The 24,481-nt window shown below is 34.5% G+C and overlaps 1 protein-coding gene across 7 annotated transcripts in view; it reads right to left on the bottom strand.

Moving 5' to 3' along the window:
* Positions 1–24,481, bottom strand: part of MYO6 (myosin VI) — a 102,610-nt gene that overhangs the window by 12,576 nt on the left and 65,553 nt on the right. For 2 of the 7 annotated variants that reach the window (XM_086876307.1, XM_086876308.1), the window contains exons 16-30: positions 23,578–23,705; positions 22,422–22,517; positions 20,203–20,376; positions 16,477–16,515; positions 14,732–14,825; positions 13,285–13,415; positions 13,090–13,167; positions 12,035–12,164; positions 10,545–10,635; positions 9,208–9,358; positions 7,681–7,889; positions 7,224–7,302; positions 5,332–5,492; positions 2,020–2,049; positions 1,448–1,486 (exon numbers count right to left, since the gene is read on the bottom strand). In XM_086876307.1, the coding sequence (XP_086732433.1) occupies positions 1,448–1,486; positions 2,020–2,049; positions 5,332–5,492; positions 7,224–7,302; positions 7,681–7,889; positions 9,208–9,358; positions 10,545–10,635; positions 12,035–12,164; positions 13,090–13,167; positions 13,285–13,415; positions 14,732–14,825; positions 16,477–16,515; positions 20,203–20,376; positions 22,422–22,517; positions 23,578–23,705 (1,630 nt within the window). Of the gene's footprint in view, positions 1–1,447; positions 1,487–1,958; positions 2,050–5,331; positions 5,493–7,223; positions 7,303–7,680; positions 7,890–9,207; positions 9,359–10,544; positions 10,636–12,034; positions 12,165–13,089; positions 13,168–13,284; positions 13,416–14,731; positions 14,826–16,476; positions 16,516–20,202; positions 20,377–22,421; positions 22,518–23,577; positions 23,706–24,481 lie in introns of all 7 variants that reach the window. The other 5 variants (XM_086876310.1, XM_086876311.1, XM_086876312.1 and 2 more) reach the window with 3 other exon arrangements.

Here is a 24,481-nt window from a genome sequence, read left to right as displayed (position 1 = left end):
TTAGCACAGCAGAGTGAGGCTGTACCCTCTCTGGGTAAACTAGTAATCTTTAAGAATGCTAATCCAATTGAATGGCTTAGTCTTTCTGTTAGGGTACTGCTCTGCACTCTGAAGATCACTTGCTTGTTTTCTACATGAATTTAAGCGTAAGAGTCTGGCAGTAAGAGGAGCATCACACTTGACATTCAATCTTCACTGCTCCATATGAGAGTTATGTACCAAACAGTATATTCAAATTCAAAAATGCAAAAGATCAGTCTCACGCTGAAAGCTTCTGGTGTATGAAAAGTGAGACAAATTTAGTTAAACAAGTAGGTACTGAGAGGTATTGCATTTTAAATTCAACCAAAACACAGATTCTCTGATTTTTGTCCCAACATTTTTTTCATTTTTTTGTACATTACATATTGGCCACTGTCATTGGAACTATGTTAATATATGCAAAACAACATGGCCATTTAAATTCACATGCTACCTTAATTGCAAACAATGTGGTTTATTCATATTCTTAAAGTAACACTGCATGAAAAAATTCAGTTACCAGCTGCAATCCAATCATCCATGCTACCACTAAAAAAACATCAAACATGTGAGACTGTTCAAGTTCACACTATATATTTACAGCTTAGTAACTTGTTAAAAAACAGATACCCTTCCAAAAACTGTAAACAATTTTTCTTCTTATGTAAGCTTCATAAAATCAATGTCGAAGGTTATTTCTGCCCTCAAGTTGAAGAGAACATTTTCTAATTACTTGCTGATATGGAAGACAATCACAAAAATGTCTTTGAACACCGAATTATTTTCTCTATTATATTCTACTAGAATTATATTCAAAATACTAGTATTTTGTCAACTACTACATTCAACCAAAACCTGTATTTATCTTTCCTTCTGCATTGTGCATAAAATGTTGCATTACCATTCAAGAAATCTCAGAAGGGTATTTAATATGGATACCTTAAGAGGGTTTTTAATATGATCTTGCCATGGTAATTTTCAAAACTGCTTTTGTTTTAAGGAACTCTAGTTAGAATATTTTATTAAATGCACATTACATTATATTACAATTAAATGACTTCATTAACTTTGTGCTGAACCTGTAGAAATACTCCTTTAAAAGATGTAGAGCATTGTGTTCTATTATCACAAAGGTGAGAAGAGAAGAAAGATGAAGAAACATTAACAAAATTACACAAAATTACAGGGTATGTGAACTATTCTTATTATTTTTCAATATAATCAATTAAAGTAGCAAAGAAATAATTGCTGAAAAAAATGGTGCTGATAAAGGAAATTTTCTGAAAGAAATAATTTACTTACTTGCTTATCACTTCAAAAAAACCCAGATTCCAGTACTTTTAATTCCATAATAATTCAACCCATTTAAAGTGTGATTTGTTTTTATAAAATTATTGATTCACTGGTGTTATACCTTCTCACCTACCTAGACAATATTTCTGACATTTCTGTAGCCATTTGCTCCCTACAAGAAAATTGGTAAATCAGCATAAACCAAATATATTGATATAAAAATAGCCTTTATAACTGTGGAAGTGTCTTGACAATCAAATTGAAGTTAAATGAAGTGCGCAGGAAATGGCTACTTATTTTTAATTATTTCCATTCAGACACACACAAACACAAACATACATACATACACGTGTATATATATATATTATATATATATATATATTTATACACACACAGAGTCTTGATTCTATTAAGAGCAATAAATCACATAGGGCACTGAAAAATGGCTGGTATGTGAAAAACTTACAGCAATTATATAATAATTTTTGAATAGATGTTATTTGGTATATTTGATTATTAAAGGATTTATTAGACATAAGCAAAGTACTGAATATAAAGTATTACAAACTGATTTAGACATTACAGATACAAAGTAATAAAGATTACTATGGGGTATTAGTATATAAGAGGATGGTATCAATTACTTTTGATTAATTAGTGCAGCTTTTATCTATTAGAGCATTCAAATGGAAAAAAATGCCATACGCAGTCAATTGTGGCTTTGTTCCATTGGCTCTGCAAACAGAAGACATTTATGTTAGAAAGACTACTGCCTAGTTAATATTCTAATAATCTGAAGCAAGAAAAGTTGGGTCATAGCATTTCCTGCTCTCTCTTCTTCATTATCTTATGAATTTTTTCATTATTATTTTTAACTGAATATATAGACCTTTTTCCCCCCCAACTTTCTCATTCAATCATGACTTAAATTATAATCTGGGGAAAAAAATGTACAAGTGAAAGCTTCATAGAGCCGTTCTCCCCTGTTCAATCTCAAAATCAGAGACTAAGGGACATGCTACTGATCTATTTCATGCTTGGATAAGCATATCATGAGAAATAACAGCAATCCTCCTGAAGCTATTCTGGGTATAGGACAGGTGCTTCTTCATGAAAGCTGTGAACATATCCCAGGTCTAACTGGGGGTTACACTGGAAACCCACAGGTGTACACACATGCTAAATATGCTACATCAGGACTTGTTTGGATTGCTCTGATGCAACACCCATAACAGATACACTCACAACAACCTCTAAGACTAGCTGCTCTCGGTGTTATATGCCATACTGCATGTTCCAATAAGCCACATTAATGAAAAATATTGCCCATTTGAAAGCAGATACCTATTATTTAAATTGGTTTGTTTTTTTTCACTTAAGTGCTAATCTCTACCATTAATTTACCTCAGGTGCAATAAATCATGTATTACACATCATTTCAAACTGTGGATGAGTGGTAAAATTCAACAGAACTAAAAGAGGTCCAGCAGATCCAGCACAGAATAAGCACAAATGAAAGTGCTGGATCTGCTGCCAGAATAAACAATTTTTCTTCTTTGATAGAATCCAACAGATATATTTTTCAGGGAAACTGCTAGTACTTATGCCCCTTGAACTATCTATGAAAGCTAAGAAAGTGAACAGCAAGGTATTGCAAAGAAAAGAAATAAACTAGAGGGACTCATGTTCAAATATGACAACACAAGAGTGTTGCTTCTTTCCTAAAACTGAGCATGTAAAATTGCCTTTTTCTTCCTCTTTTCACTCCACAGTTACCACCATAGAATGGAAAATACCCTTTTATTCTTGTCAATATGTAAGCATGAAACCATTTTTTACAAAACTGTGTGAAAACACTGAAGAACCAGTACATTGCATGAATTCAGTATAAAGTCATACATGCTTTATCTCACTACAGCAAAATTTAACAGGAAAGGTATACAAACTTATAGAAAAGTCAGTGATTTTAGTGTATCACATGGTAATATGTCGGTCTCAAATGTAGAAGACTATAACTTCTTTAGACTCTATAAAATTTTTGATTGGTATCATGTAAAAGAAATTCTGAGAATTTATGATTTAATTATTAAATTACATATTTTGTTCTAACCAATAGTTTTCATTTCACTGCATTTCTATAGTTGCTACCTTCAAGGCAACTCCAGAAACTATGTGAAAATCTAGCCCCTGATTTCAGCAGAAGACACTAGGGCCTGGGTAATGTTTTAGTTTGATTTTAAACAAACCAAAATAAAATATTAAATTAAAAGCATTCTATTAATGTTTTGAACATACTATTAACTATTTGAAGTAGACTTTAGAAACAAGGGAATAAATTTACCGATGAGATAAAAAAGATCTCATATAAGCAGAAAAATATATCACTTCTTTTCTGGATTTAGGTATTATCTTGCTCAAGAAAGGATTTACATCTCCATGCTAACATGTTCAGACCATTTAGCACTTTCCAATCACTCAGAAGGGTCTTCAGTTTCCTACCAGCCACACAGCAGAACTGCGCTAGCTACACAGCAGAGAGAAACTGGCAGTCAAAGAGTTATGATGACAATTAGTTCATCATCCATTCTGGGATTATACAAGACATACAAATGCCAAAATCATCTATGAGCAGTAGGAAAGCAGTGGAGATTAGAGATTCACTGTCAGGAAATGTACTGAATTCTCTGAGCTCTTCTTTTCTATTGCCTCCCTTCTTTCATATTTAAGAGAACTCTGCCAGGTTGCAACACTAGAGTGATTTTGTGTTTATCTTCAAAGTATTGCACCAAAATCCAGACAGGGAAAGTGGTGAGGCACTGGAACAGGCTTCCTAGGGAAACTGCAGGTGCCCCATCCCTGAAGGTGTTCAAGACCAGCTTGGATGGGCTCTGAGCTACCTAGTTTAGTAGAAGGTGTACCTCACCATGGTAGGGGGCTGGAATGAGATGATCTTCAAGGTCCCTTTCCAGCCCAAACCATGCTGATTCTGTGAATGGGGCATGTCAGTCTCATCAGGGATAATATGATAGTTATTGTAGAACTGGGGGAAAAACCACAACTATTTCAGTGGAACTGTCTAAAAGTCATTACTGAACATGACAAAAAAGTTACCTACCTATCTCAAGCAGGCATACAGTTATTAAAAAAATAATATACATCTAATTTGGGTAGCAAACAGAATGTATCTGGGAGCTTGAAATTTCATGGCAACAGGAATTTTCTTGCATTGATTTCAACAACAACAAACTGAGTAGAGTCATACTAATGAAGTCAACAATTAGGTGATCATGTTCATAGATCCCTTTATGCAACTTGACCAATAAGTACCATTTTTACTGGAACTTTTAAGTTGTTTCTAAGGCATGACCTTTTACACATGAAGAGCTCTTGCTTTGCAGACAGGCAGTGTGGTTCTGTTTATCAAAAGTTAAGCTCTTCTTACTGCATATGAAAAATTCACACAAAACAAGACTACCACTTAACATTTGAACCCATCTAAGCTAGATATTTTCATTCCACTAGAAAAAAACTAAACAGTCAGGGCACAGAAATTACTTTTATTTCTGCATTCAAAGAGGGCTTCTTGTTTAAAAGAAAAAAAAATCCCACACAAATTCACTGTACAAATGGAACCATCAAGTCCTAGAAAAGATGCATTTTATTATTACTTACCACTGAAGAAATTCCATTCCCTACTTTAAATGAGTCATAAAAATCAGAATTTTAAGTTTGCCATCCTTGTTAGAACTCAAAAAAAGAGAACTGCAGTCATATTCACAAGCACCTACAAAATTACTGATGTAGCAAGATGCAAAATGAAGAAAGTCTAAGCAGAAGCAATTTACGTTTAACAAATTTCAAAAGTTAATTTGAAAAACCTTCTAATACACTGACTTAGAAGTTATTTAATGAACACAAAGTTCCATAAATCCAACAAGAGCACAGTCTTCTCAAAGGGATCAGGATAGGGAGAAAAAAAAACTACAGAGAGGAAAATGTCACTACTTAACTCCATACCTGCGCAAACCTAAATCAAGCTGAGCTTCATCACTGATGAGTTCTGCCTCGCTCTGAGCGATTCTCATTGCAAGCTCATGGTCACGACGTTCCTGCTCAAGCACTGCCTGGTGCTGGGTTTCCTCCTCTCGCTCTCTAGCTAGCTGAGCCTCAATTTCAGCCTGTTTTAGAAGAAGACATCTTTAACCTTACCCAATCAAATCCAAAATGCTACATAAGCAGTATTAGAAAAATATGCCAAGTAGTATATTAGCTTTTGAAAACACACACAGTTTACAGAATTGAAAAATTAACAGCATTAGTATTTAGTTTGACACAAGAAAAATGAAACAGCTACAAACTGAATCTTGGTTCTCATACAGTTTATCAAATATGGTCCACCACTTATACTACCTTTTCAAATAAAGTGCAAAGTAATTCTTACTTATTTTTTTTAAATATATGAAATATTTTGTTCACTATTATAAAAATTAGTCTTCAAAAGTTTTTAGAATCATTAAAAGTCAAATGAAGCAGAGACTATAGCCACTCTTCCACAGGCCTAACACAATACTTCCTTGATATTCTGCTCTTGGCATTACAGGACATCGTAATAGGCACTGCTTTGGATATAGGTCTGTAGTTCATTTTGAAAAGGGATTAAGACAGACACTGGAATTCTCTGTGGAACTGATCTGACTTTGAATTTATGCAAATGGTAGAACTTCTAAAACAGTGCAGTGCAAGAGCAATTCAAATATACTGCCTCTGCAGAGCCAAACAACAGCAGCAGTTTACCATCATTACTCCACAAAAAGCCTTGCACGCACAGTAAGTAAAACAGGACCATACAATTCATACCTTCAAAAGGCAAATACACCAAGTTTTACGCAGTGCCCAAAAATTAACAAAGGAAACAAAGCTGCTTCCCACTCATCATTGTGAAGCTGCACCGCTAAAACACTAAAAACTGTACAGTTACACTAGTGACTTTACCCTATGAATCTCATTTTAGATTAGCTGATAAACCCAACCACCAGGAGGAAATAATAAGAAATTAACTGTATGTGGGAGAATGAAACACCCTACAGGATTATGTATCCGCTTCAATCCAAACACAGCATTTTAAAGTGTAAACTACATTCTGAATTGTGGATATCCGCAGCTCAGAAACCAAGAAACATTGATAAAGACAATCACTATAGATGTTCTTTCTTCTCAGAATACTGTTATCCCAGGTCACCCAAGCAATCTCCAAGAGAAAAAGAAAAGAAGGATACAGGGGCCAAACATACCTCAGAATGATAGCTCACTATGAAATCAGGAAGAATTGCCATAAATCAAGGGGAATGGTGGGAGTGGGGTTTGAACTGCATGTATTTAGTGTACATGGATGTAGCCAAAGGAGTTACCAAGGACAGTCCTGCATCCTCTCATTATTATCAATATTCTGAAAGTGTTTGGAGTTAAGCAAGTAAATGACACAGTCCAAGTCAAGATGTGACTTTAGTAAATGAATGCCAAACTTGCCTGACATGGACCACCCACAAAACCTTCAAAGGCTAAACTAGGATTCTCCAATGTTGTGTATTTTTAAAATAACTTTTAAAATCCTTTAAAAACAGATGCACCTCCACTCAGAATACCTGAAGCTGCATGGGAACTAGAAATAGCCGATCTGTTTTGGGATGCCCTAACCATAACATTTGTCTTATATTTACTAATAAAGAAACATTGGTGAATGACTCTGAGACATGCATTTATGGAAAGAAGCCACTAGACTCAGTTGAGAATGTAAGCTACAAAAAAGATATTTATAAATAAGTAAATGAATACAAGAAAACAAACACACAATCCCAAAACTAGTGCAGTAACAAAAATCCCCCAAAGCCACACACAGCTAAAGCATTGACCTGAATACGCTTTTCCTCATCTTCCCTCTTTTTTCTCTCCTCCTCTTCTTGTTTTCTCTTTGCCTCAATCTCCGATTTCCTATTACATAGAAGGAAATGAAATTGTGTTAGTATGACACAAGTAAACAAGAAATAGTAAGAAATAAAATGTCTCTTCCATAAAATTGGTAATCCAGAAATCAGTACAGTCCTGATAACAAGATCCTACATGTAAGTCATGAAATGTTTCAAGTTCATCTGTATTTCCAGCTGCATCATACCATTTCTTACATATGCTCTTCTGACACTTGCCTTACAAATCACTGGAAAAGGAAACGTTTCAACACTGCACAGAACACCCAGCATACAATCCAAGTGACTTTCTAAGTGAAAGTATATCAAAAACAACTTCATTAAAAAGCCTTGCCTGTTTTCTTCCCATTCTATAACCAGCAACTTATTCAAATTCAAAACTCACAGGCGTCTTTCCTCTTCATCCTTTCTTCGTTTTTGGTCTTCCTCTTCACGTCTCTTTCTTTCTTTTTCCATTTCCTCTTGGATGCGTCGTAGCCTCTCTGCTTCATCCTCTTGCTGCTTCTTCTTTTGCAGTGCATTCAGAAGCTGCTCTGAGCTTTTGACTAAAGCATCATATTCTTTCTGTATCTGTTCTCTAGTCATTATAGTGGTCTGTAAAAATAATAAGGGGGTTATTCTTTTTTATTTGTACTTCACTTTTGAAAACATATACTATGAAAATATTAAGTGAAACAAGATCATTGAGTACTATACTTAAATTATATATGCACCTCAGGGCTGGGAAGCTTAAGTCCATTCTTTCCTTTCTTTCTAAAATCCTGAGGACCCATTCCTCTCCTCTCTCCTATAAAACTACAAAGTAATCTCCATTTCATCACTGAAATCAAACATGACTTTTCCAAACATGCCTTCATATTTTCAATCTTGCAGTTTTAGCTATAGAAATTAATTCTTAACATGCTAGGATGGAAATTAAGGCATGCCCATGTGTATTTTGCATTGTGTTCTTATCTTCTTTAGTGGTTATTTACAGCTCTGCTTTTATGTCATAGCATAAAATAGGTTTTTTAGTATTTCTGCTAGGACTCAGAAAAAACATTGTACTGTGTTGCGACTAACTTTTTCTAAGAAGTTATTAGTAACAAATGACAGGTTGAAAATGCTTCAGAAATAGCCTTTGCTACACATATTTTCAAACCTTATTGACAGGTACAATTTAATTTCATTTTCCAATTCATATCTTACTAATAAAACTGCAACATAGGGGGTTTGCTGACCTTTTCTGATAGCGTATCATGATGATAATCAAATTATATGATTTTTATTAGAAAAGCTGACAGGTTAACTCTACCATCTTTTCAATAGTGATTTTAAATAGAGAAGTCTTAATATGGTACACTAAGAAAACTATAATATTGCATGAAACAAGAATTCAAGGAAACAATTTTTTTCTAACACTAATAAATGCCAGTGCGCTTTCATTTTGTCTTTTTGCTTCTGTGGTAAGAAAGAGATGACTACAGACCTGAATTCTCTTTACTATCAAGAGTCTGAAAAAAGGTCTAAAGAAACCTCGTAACTGGAAAAGAAATGTCTTTATTCTGTGATAAATGCCTTGTTTCAGCCCTTATTAGGTTAAAGTATTGGTAATATGCATTATTCCAATAATGAAAGCAACAACAAATTATTGACAACACTTACCTCATAATACCAACACGCATTTTTTCTTTAAAACCTTCAGTGCTGATTTTGACACATATACACCAAAGTCTAGATGTATGCACCTATTTTCAGGACTTGCTTCAGTTATATTTATAAATAATTTTAAACAGGAATTACCCAATGACTGAAAATGAAGACCACTATATTATATTTTCTATTAAGGAAAACACACTGGCCTTATCCTTTAGATTAAGATTTTTAAAGATTCCAGTACCAAGACACTATTTCTCTCATTATTATCACATACCTTAATTTTGGTCATTGAAGCATCAATAGAATCCTCCAGCTCCTTGACCTGCTTGCTTGTCTCTGCTTTCCCCTCCTTGAGAGCACTTACTACTTCATTAAATTTATCAAGTCTCTTTTTCAGTGTGCGTACTTTTATCAGGCCATCAATGCTGTGAAGGTAAGACAGCTTATTTCTATCTTGACATGATTTTGGAAGGTGGTATTTTTAAAACTCCAGTAGTCACTCATGTAAAAAACGGGGAGAGAAGTTATGCCTTCTGACAAAACTCATCCTCTTTTTTGAAATTTGAGCATTATCGCATCAAGTAACTAAGTAATGGAGCCTTTTTCCAAGCAGTAACTAAAATTACTTTGCTAGCAGATAGTGAATCAAAATTGAAAAATGAATTTTTATTTTGTGAATTAATTTGGGTTGGTTTCTTGTTTTTTTTTTACAACAATAAATCATTAGTATTCACTGGAGGATTTCAACTAGAAGGGATAAAAGTTGAGTAGTGCCATTTATTCAAAGAGCAATAACAGAATGAATCAGATAAAACTTAACTACACAGCAGGGAACAGTCATTGTACCCCGAAGGAGTGAGAAAACAAGGCTGGGGAAGAGTTCAGGAAGAGTTTTAAGAACCACTATTGAAGGCCCCACACAGAAATTACAACTCTGCAGATAACCTTCCTAAATGGAAATCACTGTAATGGGATTCACAAATCAACACACAAAAGTAGGAACTAAATCAAATCATTAAAGATGAGCACCAACTAGCTCAAAAATTATAAAAATGTCAGAAATGCCAAGATTCAAAATGAAACATAATTCTCAAGGGATGTAAAAGAATTTATGAGAGGCCCGCCACCAGAACAGAGCTGCATCTCAAAGAACAAAAAGGTGTCAGCAGAGCTTATTGATTGAAGTAGTTTTTCCATCAGCATTCCCTGCAATCAGCTAATGGAATTAATTTCAAGAGGAGACAAGACAGTTATTATTTCTAAGATAAAAATGAAAGGGAGCCTATAAAGGAAGGTGTGAATGGGTAAGGGACAAAAATTAATGAGCTTAAATTAAATTAGACATACTTAATAAAAGATTTCTAAAAACAAGGCTGTCACTGTAGGATTTTATGAACAAAGAGCTGAAGAAACATCTTTTAGGAAAGGTTCAAATTTAGTCTATTCATCATTGGGAAATAGCAAAATAACACAGAACCTCTCAGTCTCCTTAAATTGTACTTTGCATCATTCTATGATTTCAGATAGATTTAGTTAAGTAAACCTGTTTGTACAGGCACAAGAAAATACTGTTTAAAACATATTTTCTTCAACCAAGGATTATCTTCTTACCGTGGTTTGTGCTTTCTCTTGCAAAGCCACATACGAACAGTCTTTTGTATTTTAATGCAGGCACTGGCTCGATATTTTATCTTATTTTTCACTGTAAACAACAGAAGACAGAATCTTAACGTTTTATACAGTTTAACACAACTTCTATCCTCCTCACACATTTGATGTCTGTGTGAAGATTATGTGTGCTTGAGAGCTTGTTCTATATTGGAACCACAATATTTCAGAAACAGAATAGTAAGTATTCACAATCTTGGGCCAGGCACAGAGGCTCCCACCCAAAACCAACAGGAACAACGAAACATATGCACACTCACACCCCCCTCCAGATTCACGGATATCAGTAAGCTCAGTTAAAAGTCACAGGCTCAAGCAAGCAGGAAACACTCAGCTTGAAGTCTTAGTCCTGGGTTGAAGAGTATTCAAGTAGCCAATACATAGATAGATAATAAATACAGATAATAAAGTGGCTGCAACTTCACTGAGCATTTCTCTACAATACTGGAACAAAAAAAAAAAAAAAAAAAAAAAAAAGAAAACCCAGAACAAAACCTCTAACTTTTGTTCTAATACTCTTTATCTAAAGACTCAAACTAAATGGTTAAGACCAGGAGGCAAGTTAAACAGAGAATCAAGGCACTGGCATATGCATGTGTGCCGAGTAATTTAGAAGTGCAACAATAAATGAGTTTTTACAGATTTACTAGAGAAAACATAGATGTCTGTGGACCTAGACTGCCTTTTGCACAAGGTTTGTGAATACACTGATGTTTAACTACTGGACTTAGGTGGTCATAAAGATGAACTTTACTTCTTGTTTACCTCTTTTCAGCTTTTTACTGGCAATAAAATTAGCTTCCAGTTTCCCATTAAATACTACGAAGAAATAATATTATTATTTCCCTGTGTTTCTACTTTTTGCACAAGGTGACATACTTTCTGTCCTGTCTTTCTGGAAAAAATAGACTGAATGGCATAAGTGTCTAGGTCAAATGCAAGATTCTAGTGTTACAATCTCTGATGCTTGAAATCTGTATCATAAGAATTCAGAAATTCCATTTGCTCCACTGTAAACAGCAACAAATAATAATCATTCAGTGACAGATGTGGAAGCCATGGCTATGCTGGCCCAAATGCACAGCCATGTGTGCACTGGCATAAAGCCTTTAAGCTTTTCTTCCCTATTTTAATGCACAGTTTCCACCCTCCGTGTTATTAGAGATTGCTGACATTCTGCATCAGACCTTTCCCCATCTCCCAGACACCTTTACTGAAGCACATCACAAGTGCCAATCTCTATTCCACACCATGTTACTCCTACTCTGCACAGTAAACTTCAAGAAAAATATCTACAACCTTGAAATCAATTACTCAGACTTCAGTATGTAACCACCTGCTATACATGTCCTTGGCCACATTTCAAGGTAATAATAATTGCTTTGCTGTATTTTTAACAAACATTTGGATTTAATAAAACATAAAGCACATACATTTAATCACTGAGAGAGAACACCACTGAACTTTTTTCCAACGACTGCAGATAAGCCAGCGATTCACTCGTTTAACCAGCTCTGCTAAGTGATCCGGATCAGACTTCATTATCTGATCAAACTCTGCAAACTAAATGATAATTAAAACAAATTTTACATATTAGGAGGACAGAGAGTGTTTGACACTATTATTTAAGATCATTCTGAGTTAAAATGTTAAAATGTTTTTAACATAAACTCTATGTCATTATATAAGCTTTCAACTGAAGCCAGCAGATAAATTTTATTACACTTCATTGTTTAATGGTAACAGAAATTACAGATTTTTTAATATGTTTGTTTTATGGATGTCTAAAAATTGGCATTTTGAATAATCTAACTATTCATTAATCACCAAAAATATTTATTGCTAAAATTTTTAAAAATCAATTGTTTTTCTACATCCTGGAAATGAACTCTGGCCTTCCACAACTTCAAGACACATCTAATTATATATATCTGTGAAAAAAAAAAAATTAAAGCTGAAAGCACTTCTCAATTTTTAACCTTTGTATATGGTTCCCATTGAAGGCAACATTTTCTGAAAATCCTGTGCTTCTGCTTTTCAGTAATTGCATGACAGGAGGAACATTCTTCTGGGATTACAGTAATTTTCCTTTCTCATCACAATAGCTCTCAACTTCATCTCCTTTCACTGAATAGAAGCAGCAATGCTCAGAATCACAGAAAGAGATTTCAGCTGTAAACAGATTTTACTAGAAAATATTTCTTCTTGGCTCTGACTTCCTCTTTTTAATAGTCAACATAATTCTTGGAATACAAACATTGCATTAGAAATACTGTAGTATCAAGAATTAGAATACAAACCCAATTGTATCAGTTCTAATTTTGTGGTTTATTCAAGGAAAATGAACAAAATTATTTACAAAAATCCTGGGCAACCTTATTTAGGTTGGCCACACTTCTATCAATGTGCCAACAATGTCACCTTCAAAGGTACTTTCAAACTGAAATTATTCTAAGATTCATAACAATGAGCTACAAAAAAAGATTACCTTGCCAGGTCTAAAAAACACCTTGGTTAGCCCAAATTTGTAATCATTTTCATTTAGTCCCAGGGCTTTAAATAGGGCCTGAAACAGAGAAAAACAGAAAGGATTATATTCTCCCACCTTCAAAAAAACACAAAAACTAACATCATAATACATTTCCTCTCCTGGATTATACAGAATAATTATTTTCTTTCTTACTTTGCAAAAAAGTCTAGGGTCCAGTCGAGCCAATTTTTCAGGCAAGTATTTCTTGTACATATTGTATAGTTCATGAAATGAAGCTCGTGATGGGAAACCACCTTGCATCAAATCCAGAACTGACACCATCCCTAAATTCACAGAGACACGCACACAAAAGCTGGTATCAATAACACGGAAATTAAGCAGTGAATTTTATGATAACCAGTAGGTTTACAACATAAGACTCAAAGGCATCGTTCAGAGACTAAACCACAAAGTTCAGCTGGGATTTGATCAAGCCTGTAGAACACATGAGAAAAGCCCATATAGTTTTCTCCCTATTTGAGAGGCAAGTGACACTCAATCATCTATAGAATTTTTTTTTTCTAATATTTCTTCCAAAAACTTTTTTATTTCTCAGGAGATTTGACATTTGCATTTTTAAAGGGAAGAAACCCCAAATCGACACCCCAAACCACCAAATAATGCCCAACCAAGGCTTTTATTTTAATCATGTGAATGGTATTTGTGAGATGTGCTGCAGATGCAACCTCAAAAACATATGCAGTGCTAGAACATTTAGTGTACTTAAATGTTCTAAAATGTACTTAAATACAAGGTGTCAGCTGCTAAAGTGCAACTTTAACGTCCTGGATAATGTTACTACATATTGGCCACAACTAGGACATCAGTAAAGTCCAGACACAGTCAAGTAAGATTCAAATTATTTCAGCAGCATAGGCCATACCCACTACATTGACCCACTACTTTATCCTATCAACAGAGGCTGCAGTTAAGTTTTCAAGTTAGACCTTAACCTGTGGTTGCTGTTGTAAAACCTAATCTTTTGTGTACTTGCTTTCAGTAGAAATTTAATTTGTTTATACTGTCTTTTGTTTTCAAATATTCAATGAGGCATGAGCAAATAAAGCTGTAAATTTGGAAAGCATCTAGTATTTCAAGAATAACGAAGATGCAGCATTTTATCCATGTTGGATGTTTAGCTCCAAATCAAGTTAATAGTGATATAAAGAAACTTTTGAGAAAGTAAACCAGTATAACTGAACTCCATCATATTATCTATAAAATCAAAGACCAGAGGTGTGCTTCAGCTATTAGATATCTCAGCTATAACACTGACTGCCTTTAAATGCACACAGGAATTTCTAACACTTCAACTGCCATAGAAATTTAAAATTCTATTGTTCCAGACTGAACACGTGCCCTATTAATACTGTGGGCAACTCTTTGCAAGGAGAGTCCTAATGGCAGTTCAGATGAATTATTTCTACGATCCTATTGACTAAAAATCTAAATATCTGTTTATAAGGCATAAAAAAACCCACCTTCTAGAAACCAGTTCAAGCAAGGAAATACTGCTTTTATCCCACATATTTCAAACTTAGGGTAATAGATAATCACCAAAGTAAAAATCAGACTGAAATATACAAGAGGCATACATTACCTGAACACTGAAGCTGAGAGAGGATCTGTCCTCCTTCAAAATGGTGACTTGTCATCTTTAGATTAGGTTTGATACAGCGAATAAAGCTCGATCCCTATGACCAAAGCAAGAAGTTAGCAAAATCCACAGATTTTTAAAACTCCTAAAACAGAAGTTAATGATTTAAGACTTATGGGTGGGGGGGGAGGGAAATACAAAATAATAGTATTCTAAAAGAGAAATGCTGACATTATCATAGAATCATAAAATGTTAAGGGGTTGGAATGGGCCTTAAATATAATCAAGTCCCAGCCCCATTCTTTTTCTCTCATATATCAAGTTTTGCACTATAACCTTGGTCTTGATGTAACTGATCTCAATGCTAAAGCTATTTATTGGATCCTCAATTCTGCTGAATTTTCACTCAACTATTCTCCTTCACATGTATACAATCTATGCTTTATAACTCTAGATCCTACTGCCCTGGAACAACACTAAAATGCCCCAAAGTTCAGATCAGCAAACATGCTAACAGACTCCTGATATCAGAACTATGCCAGATGAACCTGACCTTCCTTAAACTCTACTTTTTACAACTTCTTCTGGCTCACAGCTTTAGTCTCCCTTTCCTGGTGGTGTTCCATTCTGGTCCTCTGTTATGACCATGGGTGCTACAGTTTTGCCCACTACTCTCTCTGATCATTTCACATTCATCAAGGATAACATTTTGCCAAGCAGCATCCAATTATTCAGATTTTGCTGTAACAGGTGACTGCTAAGGACAACTCTGCATATACTAAAACAAAATTGGGACTGAGAAAACATAGTATTAATCCCAGTTTGTAGCATATTCTCTCTTTTGCCATTTCCCATCTGAGAATGAGACAGCACTTGCCAAGGGAGCTCCACATTAACAATATCTCCTCAATCATGGGTTAGCTAAACTCAAGCATTTCAAATTGGAAGCCTGGCCCCACACTTTTTTCCCTGGACTGTATTTCATTTCCAGAATGTTCTGGGTGAAATAGATCACCCTTCAGACCAGCCTCATGACTACAGTAAAATCTTATAGGCTGGCTATACTCCAGCACCTCATTCATTTGTTTCCCTTGGTTTTCCACCCTTTTTCTTTTTTTGACAGAGCATACCCTAATATTTATAACTGGTTAGAACATGTGGCAAGAGAAACAACACTGTGTTCCTACAACTCCAAGTTCTAAAAAAAAGTGGCATGTTTTACTACATGGAGAATTTCACAAACTATATGATCACATCAGCCAAATTAACAAATATTCATTAGGGGATTCAGGTTCTTTGACCACCTGTGCATTTACAGCATGTCAAAAAAGCAAAATGAAAAAATATATTTTTAATAACTTTATGGAATCTGAAAACAGTAATTAATAATAAATTACTTCTTAAATAAGAAACATTTCTAAATTTTCTGCAAATTAGTCATCAATGATAACCAATGCACAGAAAGAATTAAAAGTGACAAGAAAAGAAGATTGCAGCACAGCCAGATTTCATATTGGTTATTCAAATTGTTTAACTTTCATTCTACAACTTTTTTGGAGGTGGTGGATTTTCCTTTTTTAAAGGAAATCGATAACCATCACATGGCACAGGAAGATGTTTCTGAAGTGCCATGTAGCTGCAACCTGTTGAGCAATTACTAATTACATTTATTGTAAGCCATAATATTCAGATAATCTATTTTGCCTTATATCAGAAAACTGTGAATCTACATCTGTATGTATACTTACAGTACTGTGAAGCTTCTCAAGAAGCAAGTTCAACTGAGTCTGTAAAAGAAAACAGGTATTTCAAGAGCCTTACCATGGCAAGGACAGAAATATAAACACCAAACAGAGGTACAGAATTACTGCATGCATGTTCATTGTTAGTGAGACACAACTGATAAACCATTCACAAATTTTAATAGACAAAATCATGCAAGTATGCATGAATGGCCCTGAGGAAATTGCTTGTATTTAATTGTACGACAATACTGCATGGACTAGTCACTTATTACAACATAGTTATGAAAAACCATGCACGTCCATTTGGGAAAATAAAAAGTCATGACGATGTAATAAGATTATATAAAAAAAAATAAGACCAATCAGCAACCATTTTTAAAAACTACACTGAAAAATCTGTGAAATCCCAAATTTAATCTATAATAAGCATTATTTGAATGTTTAAAAATTAATACAGAAAGTATATTCTCAGGCTTTTCTTCTGTGTTTTTTTGAAGTCATGTCAACATTTACCTGCAATAATCTATTTTTATTTCCAAACTTCCGACTTTTTAATTCTCTCTTGATGACAAAAAACTACAATTTTAAAATTATATTTACTGATGTTGCTTTTAAATATACTGTGATAAGACTGAAATACTACTATTATTTGAAGTCAATTCCTCAGGATAACCAGAGACTTAATGCAATCAGAGAAAGCAATTTAGAGTTGCTATTGAAAGTAACTGGTACATAAAATATTCCAAAACCACATCATAAAAATAGCAATATTTTTACTTTAGAGGTGTGTCTGTTTCACCACATAAATTACTGCTGGGTCACCCTTTCTACTTCATTAGCAAACTTTAAGTATATAGACTGCAGCAATACAAAACTCAGTATGTCCTTACGTACTCATTTTTAGCACTGGAAACTGACCTGTGAATATTTTTTTTTAGACAGATCTTTCAATTACCTTGAATCCAGGAACAAGATTTGTATGGGTAGTGTGCGTCATCTACAGCTGGCAGTTGTCCCTCATGTAGATAAAATTGGTTTGGGATTTTTTTTAACTTAACATGGATGTGGTTAGAAAGAGTGCCACAAGAAGCATGACAAACACTAATAACCTTCTGCTCAGTTCTTACTTACACATATTTTTTATATCTCAACTTGATCATAATAATTATGTTTTCTCAAGCTGAAAACACTTAAGTTTGCAATTTCCATCAACAAAGTACATTTCTGCATGAAGAAAAATACCCCTTCCTTATACTCTGTGATTTGACAAGAAATAAGCCAGAGACATTCTCAGGTGAATTTCTCCAACAAAATGTGTAGATATGAATAAAGCGTATTGATAAAATTACTGCTCTTTGAATTGTCACAATTTAATTCATTATCAGCATAAGGTAAAATAATCTCAATTCATCTTGAAGATCTGATAATAAATTAATCATTATTTTCTCAACTGATTTATGAGAATTAATTTTAATTAGTTATAAGGAAGGGATCTGTGAAGGATTTCATAAAAAGAAGCCTGTGCAACATCATCTAATAATTTATATAATTAGAAGAAGTTCTAATTTCAGTAGTTCAGAAAACTGACTTACAAATTAATGCACTAAGAATTCTTATTCTTAAAGAGATGAAATATCTAGTAAGATAAAAGACCTTATTTTGATGTCATCTGAAGTGAAATTTTCAAGGCTATTAGTGTTCATCAGCATCACATGCTGTGTCTGGGAAGGTAACACTAGATGAATTATTGGAACACATACATTCGAAATGCTATGAAACTTGAAAACACTGAAAGAATTACAGATTGATGGGCCAGATCCAAAGAGGACATTAATTGTGTTCTAGGTGGAGAAGTGAATACCAAAGTTCAAAAGGAAATCCAAAAAAGTTCCCCACTCAATTTCTGCTTCACTTTAAAAATGCATCCCTTTTAATTCACTTCTCACTGGGCAGTGGTATAATGCCCAAGTCCTGAACGTGGGGTGCTAAATCCGAGAGAAACTGAAAATCCAGATGGAAGGAAGAGGAAACTATCTCAAAAGATCTGCCAGTTGATTTCATTTTAAAAATACAGTTCTAAAATCTCTGGATCCTACCTTCATTTACAGCAGATTCATGGCTGCAGGGTTTGCTCAGGACATGGCCTATCTGTATGCAAATTTTCAGACTACCTGATGGTCAGGTAGTATTTTAGATTACAGATGGTATTTTATATCAGTTGCTATACTTTAATTCAACAATCACAATAGAATAGGAAGGAGTTAAAAAGAATCATCAGAGCAAAACTCAAGACAGCAGTCTGTCCAATTCCCAGTTAAATGCCAAAACCACTAACTTACAAGCCAGACTTGGCCTCCTACTCTCCCTGGGCCCATGAAAATTTTATTTCTTGCTACCTAACCAACTGCAGAAGGTTGTAACAAGAACTACCCAACCAAACAACTGCAGAAGGTTGTAAAAAGAACACCCTTTGTCAGACTGACAAATAACTTGGTGCTCATTACAGAAAATAAAATAGCCATAGAACACTGAATACAGTATAGATCTGAAGGAGATCATACTATTGCTATGAAAAGCAAGCGTGCTGCTGCCATATCCTTCCGGTTCTTCAGCCCCTGTGTCTTTAGAGAATAGTTCCAAATGCTAGCCACAAGACATGATTATGCAGGAAAGAATTTATCTTGCAGTCCTGATCCAGTACTTAACTTTGATATAAAGCAGAAATGCAGAAACAGTCTTCTGCTACTGGCAGTCTCACTCTACGTGCAGTTTTTTTTTGATTATCCAAGATACTTGCATTCCCCAGGGACTGTGTAAGGAGTCTAGCTAGGAACATGAGGTAGGTTTTTGGTGGCCCTAGGTAAGGTAGCATACCAAAACTGTTTCAGCACTTGACTTGAAGGCATACAAATCCTTCATTGGATCTGGCCCAGACGTGTTGAAAAGAGCTCTTGCTGAAATTGCTGCAGCTCTACCAACTGTAAATCCATGAGATTGAAAAATTTACCTGCAGCCCACGATGTGCCTGCTTTTCATCTCTTAATTCCCCTATTGTTCTCTTTCTAGCCATCCTGAGCTGGAATAGTCCAGCTAAAATAAAACTGCTGAATGAGAAAAGGATGCAGAAAACATTTGGAGAAGACAAGGTTTGAAGGTCAGCTTTATAGTATCAGAAGAAAGGAGAAAATGAGGAGAAGCATCAGATTCAGTATTGAGAAAGGAAACATTCAGCACAATGAATATCTTCCTGTGTAAGCTGTGACTAAGTATATATTTCAGAAAAAGAAAAACAGTGGTTAGGTATTGAATTTTGAGTTTGGCCAACTGTAGAGAATCAATACACCTTCTAGAAGGCATAAACACAATAGGATGGAAGAATACATTTCATCACATCTAGAACCTTTTAAAGTCCACAGAATCCAAATTTAATTCTCAACACTTATTGAATAAAATCTTCCATATGGCTTTGAAAGATTCTGACCTAAAAATCACTGTATAACAACCTCTGTAAGGACTATTATGGAAGATACTTTTGACAGAAATGCATAGCATGTGGCTTAAATACACCAGTTTCTTATAATTCAACAGAAGAAAACAATCTATTTAACCAAATTTTCTTCTGAATCTCAAGTTACTGCTAGTTGTCCCAACCTTAGGTTCTTCTTCATTCAAGTAACATAAAACTGGCATACATTATAGAAGACAGGACTCTTTACTATATGATTTTACCTTGAATTTGTTACCAACACTGATGAAACTGAGTTTCCCAGCTTTTTGTTTGGGATCCTTGTTGTTGTTAGTGTTGGCTTCAAACAACTGTCGAACAAACTTGTCCTTGGATTCACATATAAGAGACTGAAGGGACATGTGCAAAGCATCATTGTTTTTTTCCACAAATTGCATCTGAAAATACAACCCAAGAGATAAAAGCACATTTGTTTTACTGTCCAAGTTACTTCAGTCTAGTTAGAAAACTAAAGGAAACATAGTTACCCTACTTAATTCAAAAATCAGCAAGAATACATGGGGTAAATATTCATATATTACTTCAAACAACTTTTCAGCTGGATACACAAAACCCTAGTGCCAGAGAGAAAAGACATTCTTAAATTTGAAGGGTGTCATTGGAATTATGAAACCCAAAGAAAGGTTTGGTGCCTTTTAAAGAGATCGGTTGTTTTTTTGTCAATGTCTATCCTCCTTCCATTTCCAGCACTCAGCACGTCATCATCACCTGGGAGTTCTGAGAAGCTTAATTCTTCACTGCTTGTAGTATCACTTAAGATCTATTGTGAAATGGGAATTAACATGCATGCTTAAATTGGTACATCTATAAAGCTCGGCAAATGAAATGAAAACAGGTTATTTTAGTAGTACTATGACTATTTATGAACACTTTATTTAATAAAACATACTGACCCTTCCTACAAACTTTATGTCTCATTTATTTGAAATGAAATCACCACCTTTCAGAAGAACATTACATTACATTGAAACTCAGAGATCAATACATTAGTATCCATTTTCATATTAATGAAATCCTCAATAGTTTTTTATGCAACTTAATAGAGACTTTGATAGTAATGAATGGAAGAGGCCAAGACTACTTTGAAGAAAATGCCAGTTTGCCAGATAACCCATAAAAGGGTGGTAAGAATCAAAAGACAAACACAGGCCTCCAAAGTTTCCTTGGGCTGTGAAGACACAAGATAAGGATATGAATGCACCCAAATAAGTGTCTGTGAAACCACCACAGTGTCCTCACCACAAATGAAACTGAAAACTGCTGAAAGTGCAGTGAGAAAAAAAAAAAAAAACAAGTAACAGAAGTACTAAAAGGCAGCTGCTGTCCAAAAGTTTTAAGGCCCAAGCTAAGAAAGTCCCTCTGAGGAAGAGGATAAAGCCAAGCATATTAACAGTTTCTGGACTTCACATCTGATTAGATCTGACAGCAGAGTTTTTGTGATCAAATCTGTCTCCTCTGTTCCTGAAGACACTCTAAGGCATTATTAGTGCATCATGATGAGGTATATAGTTAAAAATAGAAGACCTGGTATAAATAAAAATTGGCTCCAATTTTACTGGAATTCCAATTTCATTTATTATTTTGATATCTACTCTAAGCAACCTCAGAAAAATCATGTAGGTAACACAGAGGCTTCAACTTTCTTATTTTTAAAATAACTCATAGAATGCAAAGAAGCACAGCAATCATTATTATTCTTGGTGTATTTTGAAGTACATAAAGACAAATCCTTTAAGCACATTCTTTTCAATTGACAAAAAGACCTCTTTGCAAGTAGCGTCCTTGGAGTTATACAGAAGAACAAAGTATTATGGATCTTCATTTCAACCTAAACTTTTGTTTTTGAAAATTGATATTGGTCTAGATATTGGCTTCAGGCCTTGGAGTGTTTTTGTACAATAAGTAATAGTCAAAAAGGCACAAGAATCTGGAATGTATTTTGAGGGCAGCAATTTCAGGTATTTTGTATTTTTACATGAATGAGTCCATTGCCAGTAGAAATGGAAAACACGAAGTGTGATGGGATTGTGTATGAGGATAATCATGCTTCCAAAAAGGTACTCTTCACTAACAATACTTTTATGCCACGTGGTTTATTCTTCTCCTCAGGATGTAAAAACCCTTTGATGCAAAATCTGCAGTAGATTGTGAATCAATATATTTGATATTGGCACCATTACCTATAGACTTGAAACAAACTTATACACAAAACACACATAATTAAAACAGGCTGTAACCTGCAAAGTTAAAAGAAGCTGTCAATTCTGTCAAATACTCAAAAAATTAATTTCAAAGCTAAGACATATCAACATTTGATTTTCTCTTCTGATCACAGGAAATTTTGCCATTTTAGCTATATGCACTGAAAAAATATAAATGTTCTACAAAAAAAATAAAAATAGTGTTCCATAGGTAAAATTACCGTCTCGTAGCATACTGCTCCTGCAAAGTGTCGGATAATAAAGCCTTCATCATCTCTGATATTTCTGTGAACAGCCAATTTAGACTTTCTGGGAATCTGGAATTAAGAAGTTGAATTACAAAGAAGTACTGCAATGGAGACTAAGAAAAAGTTTATTCTTAGAACACCACCATGAACTCCCAGGAACAGTTCAAAATCACATTTCCTAGAAGTACAGTTCCTGTAAGTACAATTGTGCTGATAATTACCATTCCTATCCACACTATGATATTCAAAAAACCTAATTTCAAATTCTTCCACACTCTTAAATGCAGTGCATTCAAAATACAAGTCACCAGGATTGCTAATACCAGCCAGCTGCCTTTGGTTTTGCCTGTAATCAAAACTTTCTGTATCATTCATTTGACAGCTGATGAATAGCCTTGTTATATGGATAGCATTAGACAGAAGTTTAAGATCTGGCTTTAGATGGTATACCTTAACAGGCAAGCACACAGCTGATCATGCACATACCACCAAAATGTTTCACTGCACAGCAATTCAGGTAAGCAGGACTAAGCAGAAACAACATAAGGTAAATGGAAGACAATTTTGGTAAATGGATGATAAAGGATGGCTTCCTTTGCTTGCAATTTTTCAGTATTTTTTTAATTTCAACACAATTCATGGATATAAATTGCAGCAATCTGCCTTAATCTTCCACACAGTGCTGTATGTTAAAAAATAAACAACAAAAACATTTTCCTAGTATGATTCCTATTTTCATCTCTGAAGTGCTAGCTAGACACTAGACATGAGTCAAATGTTCTCCAAAGCAAGCAACTTCTGAAAAGAACAAAAAAACTCATCTGATATGAAACAATCTAAATTAAAATGTGTTTTTACTTCCTTTTCATGCTTTACATGTTAACAAACTTCAAATATCAGTGAAGAATATGGCTTTAGTTTCAGCAGGATATTAGAATTGCTTGAAGCCTTCACTGAACTTTTCATCAAATCTAATAACCAAACCTGTCCTTAACAAAGAGGTACAGACTGTGCAGACTGAGTGGTATGAGATTTCTTACGAAAGATTTTCATTAAATTGAAGTGTTACTATCAACTGTTCCAAGAACTTGTTTCATTAAAACAAGATAGACAATAGAAATAAACCTACCGAGAGCCTGAAATGGTCCTTGTGTTTTTGATGCACAACTGAAGTAAAATGCTGGTCACTTGGTTGGGGAAGACGATTTTCTTCATCCAAAATATCCAGTACACCTACTAATTTTGCTTCAATCAAATCTATTAATAAAAAACATATATTTACAAAAATTGAATATATCAACTCGTATCACCACTGAACATTATTACACATCTAAATACTGATCTGATTCTCCACAAAAGTACCTATGGAAAGCCATTAAACAAAATACAGAAAATCATAGCAAATCAATTCTATATATCTTAATTTGTATAGGTATGTATAGGACATCCATCAAGTTCTAACTCTTCAAGAATCTAGAAGTTCTAACTCTTGTGGAACATGGGAGAAAAAGATCATGAACCAATTGTTTGATTTCAACTCTTGGTCTCAAGCTGAAATTAGTCATTCAAAAGCTGCCCAAGTCTTGTTATAGTATGATCATAGGTCTTTATGCAATAATTGCTTCAATTGCTGGGGGAGATTTTTAAGCTTTTCATCCACATTTCATCACACATCAAAACTAAAAGGTTAATATTTCCATTTAATAATGGATCCAGTGAGAAACAGGAATTTGTTTTAGGAAAGGCAGACCAGACTTGAGCATACAGTAGTGGTTTCACAACTGCATTGCCTTGACCTCTCACACACATATACCAAAGCCCTTGAAAACTGACACAGAAATTCTTGCTCTTGAAACTATTAGACACAAATTCAATTTTGGAACTTTTTTCCATTCTCTATGAAACTGCTCTTGTAAGAGGAATTTTTACTACCAACTTTTTCCTGTGGGAAGGATGAAACTGCTCATGCTTGTAACTGCAGCAATGCCTACGAATTCTTATGATTGTGAAGTGAATGAGGCTATATATAAAAC

This window comes from Cyanistes caeruleus, chromosome 2 (assembly GCF_971803275.1).
Source record: "Cyanistes caeruleus chromosome 2, bCyaCae1.hap1.1, whole genome shotgun sequence".
NCBI classification, from domain to species: domain Eukaryota; kingdom Metazoa; phylum Chordata; class Aves; order Passeriformes; family Paridae; genus Cyanistes; species Cyanistes caeruleus.
This window is presented reverse-complemented; position numbering and strand designations above follow the sequence as displayed.